At 39.1% G+C, this 4,806-nt stretch overlaps 1 protein-coding gene across 2 annotated transcripts in view; it reads right to left on the bottom strand.

Moving 5' to 3' along the window:
* Nucleotides 1–4,806, bottom strand: part of Gigyf2 (GRB10 interacting GYF protein 2) — a 145,727-nt gene that overhangs the window by 10,779 nt on the left and 130,142 nt on the right. For both annotated transcript variants that reach the window (XM_019208607.2, XM_010631780.2), the window contains one exon: nt 2,360–2,482. In XM_019208607.2, the coding sequence (XP_019064152.1) occupies nt 2,360–2,482 (123 nt within the window). The remainder of the gene's footprint in view (nt 1–2,359; nt 2,483–4,806) is intronic.

Below are 4,806 nucleotides of genomic sequence, written 5' to 3'. Positions count from 1 at the left end.
AAAAACATGAATGACAAAGAGACCAGAATAGTTTGTTTTAAAAGCTATAAAGGAGACAGTTAATGGTAACCAGTATAACAGACCCAATAAATGGAAATTTCAGTAAAGGAAGCTCATAAACAGGCAGACTCATAGAGAAAGCACAGGATGATGGAGGTAGCTCCTCCAGAGGAGACTGACGTCTGAACCTGAAGCAGGGAGCCCCACATGACCTGCACAGCACTGAACGGTCAGGCAGTGGACACATGCCCACCCTAACAAAAAGGACAGAGCAAGTACGCAGATTGAACTATGAAGAAACCAAGAAGCAGCACAAGAAAATACACCTAAGATACAAACCTTAGGCATTCCTCCACAAGAACAGCTCAGCAAGAAACCATCACAGAGAAGCCACCAAAATGGTGTATATATCAGGAGGTCAACCAGCTTTTTAGTGTTTAACTTGTAAATATGAACAAACAGACAAGGATTACCAAATGGGACATATGCTCTTAAGTTAAAGCCAAAGACCAAGAGAAACAACCTTCAGTGGAGGAGGTAAGACAAGGGAAAATAGGACCTGGCTTTTTAAAAGCTGTAAGTAATATCCTTAGAGAGGTTAAGATGATACAATTAAGTAAAACAAGAATAAAAAATTCTTACACAATTCCTTATAGAAGTTCTTTCTATAACCAACTGTCTCAGCCCCCCACCACCACATGCAAAGGCAGATATACAACAGAAGAAAATCATAATCAGTCTGGAAAAACCATGTTATTGGAAGAAATTCCAGGAAAAACCCCCAAACAAACAAATAATAGATGCACAGCACCCAAAGTTCCCAGAAGGGAATAGTCTGAGGTCCTCAAAAAGGGTGACTCCAGAAGAAAAAATGCAATAACCTCATTTTAGTTTTCTCTGTGTGATAAATATGTACTGAGCGGTACATAAAAAATAAAAGATTCAAAGAAAATTAAACAAAAATACAGATGAAGTAATTACTAACTTCTGGGAGGCAGAGAACATGAAAAAGAAAAGGCCTGTGGCTAAGGATACAGCTCAGCAGAATCTCTGCTCGATATATGTGAGGAACCTTGCTTGATCCCCACCAGAGGGGCAGGGGGGAGAGGAAAAGAGATGAGTGGAAGAGGGAAAGAAAAAAGAGAGAGGTAAAAGGAGATGAAGAGAGGGAGGGAGAAGGAGAGAAGACCTGTGATTCCTACTCATTACTACCGTTATTATTTTTTCATTCAGCAGAGACCAAAATTATTGGAATAACTTCTAGCCTTGAAATATACTCTGCATCTATTTGTTGATAACCTTTTAGAAAAAGGTGAGTCTAGAAGAACAATTCCTTTGTAAATGAAGGTAGGAAATAAGGTGAAGAAACATTTTAATCCACGGGATGATGTCAGGTACACTATATAGTAAAAACATACAAAGAGCTCCTACTTCTCTTGATATGCTTGTGGCATCCTATGTCTGTGATTCACACAACCCTCATTCCAAAATGTCAACTTGCATTCTCCAACAAACTGAAGGTTCCGCCTCCATCATAGCCACATAAAGCATGCAAGATGATGCCAAACCATGTCAACTGTTCAGACAGGCCTTCTCTAAAATGGACAGTCTATCATCCCAATCCCAACGCCATCCACAACTCCCAACACTCTTCCTATTCCCTTGCCCTGTCATTTTTCTCTTTGGCACTTTTCACCTTCTGATATGCTATATGTTTCACTTAACTTCTATTGCCCATTTCTCTATGACTACAGAATTTAGACTTGGCCACATCCCCAGACTGGGAGTGAATTGGTACTTAGTTATCAGACGCCGGATTAGTTGATGAATTAGGAGTCTAATGACCTGCCTCATGAATAACTTTCTCATCTCTGACAAAGAGTTATTCCTTTTCTTCCTTTTTCTTCATGCTTGTGTATCTTCCCTATCCTAGTGATAAATGTTGGGATATAATTGAACACAGAGATTTTTTTTTGTTCTACTATCAGTTTTTCTACCCTCATCAGAGAACCCAAAACAAACTCCTAAAGAAAAATGTAGTCTACATTTTAAACCTCAAATTTGCAAAAGAATACTTATAAAACACACCCCCAATTCTGAACAGTCCACATTCTTTCAGATATGAGCTACATTAAGATGTTCAAGGAAACTGAACATTTATGTTACCTAATATTAAGGTTATCCCTAACAGAATCTTCCTATTTGCCAAGGTGACCAAATAATAGGCTTAACAGTTTAACAATGAACATGCCACTCCAACATACAGCAATTCTGACAATCTTCAGGAACCACTAACCAGTCAAGCACATGACATCTACCAGAACAGTTTGGACAGACAACTTTTACTTTAAAAATTTACCTCTTCACGAAGCTGCCGTTCTCGTTCTTCTTCCAATTTTTGGATTTCAGCCAGTGACAGCGTGGCCTGAGACTGACATGCTGTTGTGTTAGACTGCTGGCCCCACGTTGAAGAAGAAGGAAGCTACCAAAAAATAGGAAGGCAGGACAGTTCATGAGGAAATGTGCCCAGGAAACAGGCAATATGCATTATGTACAATCAGAACGCCAGATATCCCACAACTCCACTTACAACGTTCCTTTCAAAATTCCCCGTTCTTTGCTTTTCCATACTATTTTCTCATTTGGTTTGCTTCTTTTGACTAAGTTTTATTCGCTGCCCCAAAACAAAGTTTATTTTAAACACCTAAAAACAAATATACTTTTATATTTGCTCTGCCATTTTGAGCAGCAAATTTGTTACATCTCGTACTGATATATACAGCAACATACAGTTAGTTGCAAAGAAAATAAAATTAACAAAACGACCAAATTAACTTGACAATTTTTAATGCAAGATGGCAAAAAAAGACAGGATATAACTTCTATTAAAGGGAAAGCTGAGGTAGGTTGCTAGTAAGAAATACAGGCATAATTCTCAATCCAACCAGACTGAGTATATAATCACAAGCATTATTAACCTGTTTTTTTGTCCCCGGTACAGGGGATCAAACTCAGGACCTTGTGCTCGCGAGGCAGGCTTGGCGCCACTGAGCTACATCCCTGGCCCCATGAACCTGTTTTTTGCATTTTTGGTACCAGGGATCAAACGGGCCCTTGGGCTAGCGAGGCAGGTGGCAAAACCACTGAGCCAAATCTCCAGCCTAATCTGTTTATAATCAATGCTGTAATTCCACTTTTCCAGCACATGCCTATAACTGCAGCACTGTGGAAGGCTGAGGAAGAAGGATCACAAGTTCAAGCCCAGCCTGGGCAATTTAACAACTTACTACTACTCTTAAAAATAAAAGGGCTGAGGCCGGGTGTGGTGGCACATGCCTGTAATCCCAGCACTCAGGAGGCTGAAGCAGGGGGATGGCTGTGAGTTCGAGACCAGCCTGGGCTACACAGTGAATTCTAGGTCAGTCTCAACTACACAGTGAGACCCTGTCTCAAAAAAAAAAAAAAAAAAAAAAAAAAAAAAGGGGCTGGAGATGTATCCCAGGGTGAAGGCCCTGAGCTTGTAATCCTCAGATCCACAAAAATCAAAACAAAACAAAAAAACCCAATCACACAAAAACACTTTTTCTATCCTTTAAAATTAATTATTGACTAAAACAATATAAATATGTGACTTCTGAAAACCTGTGCTCTCAAAGCCTAGTTATTCTAAGAGAATCCCTTGGTCCTTTTTGTTTATTCTGTTGTTGTTGTTTGTTTTCTGAGACTGGGTCTCGCTCTAAAGTTCAGGGTGGCCTTGAACTCATGGCAATCCTCCTGCCTACGCATGCAATGCACCACCATGCTCAGCCACTTACTCTTCTTGGCCAGAAAATGATACACTTTAATTTGGGGCATCCTATGAACTTAAAAACAACAATAAAAACATTAACCAGGTTTAAAAAATATAATACAAGTATTATTTAATGAAGTAATAAAAAGTGTATTTAATGAAAGTACTATATGAGCACAGGTCAAAACAAATGAAATGCCAAAAGAATGAATGGGTTTAAAACAGAAATAGCTAAGTGTGGAAATGATAAGATGAAGGGCATAAACAGTGTAAACAGTCATTAATACTGCCAATCACTGCTGAACATAATCAAACCTTAGCAATTTTTGCAGAATATGATAGGTACTAGTGCAGTGATGGCAAAAATTCCTTTAGAGATGAGGGCCCAAACTGCAACTCGAAACCCACTTATTTATCACAAAGTACAACCCTGCAATTAAACCTGAACACTGAGGTTTTTGTTTAGAAAATAACTCATAAATTAACATATTTTGTCTTAAAAGAAAAACAAGTAACATGCATACCATATGTTTGCCACCACGGCACTACACTGGACTCTAAGTTCTTCTTTATATATCTTTATAATAAGCTCCTTCAAATCAAGGGAGACTACAGCTCACTGCTAACTACAGACCCAGCATGAAGTTATGTAGAATATGCTAAAAATCTGTTCCTCCTTTCCCAGCTACTCTAGCTTCACAAAGCACTGAAGATTCATGCTTGCCAGCTGCATCAGACCCCTTTTCTCCCACTGGCTTTCCTGCTTATCCATATGGCCACCACACCCTCTTTACTGGGCTCCAGTCTTCATTTCTCCTTAATTCAGATGATGCTTTGAATCTTAAGATACACTTTGCATTCAATAATCCAAATTTCAATAAATACCCATGGCAAACAAGCCCTATGTTCTGGTTCCCATTTTTACATCTAGATGCTGATATATCTACTGCTTTTGTATGAGGTGTGATTAAAACATATGGTGAAGCGCAAGGTCCTGAGTTCGATCCCCATACCAA

The sequence above is a fragment of the Fukomys damarensis genome, unplaced genomic scaffold, assembly GCF_012274545.1.
Source record: "Fukomys damarensis isolate Sample0158 unplaced genomic scaffold, DMR_v1.0_HiC HiC_scaffold_16, whole genome shotgun sequence".
Taxonomy (NCBI): Eukaryota; Metazoa; Chordata; class Mammalia; order Rodentia; family Bathyergidae; genus Fukomys; species Fukomys damarensis.
Note: the sequence above shows the minus strand (reverse complement) of the source record. Positions and strands in the feature narration are given on the sequence as shown.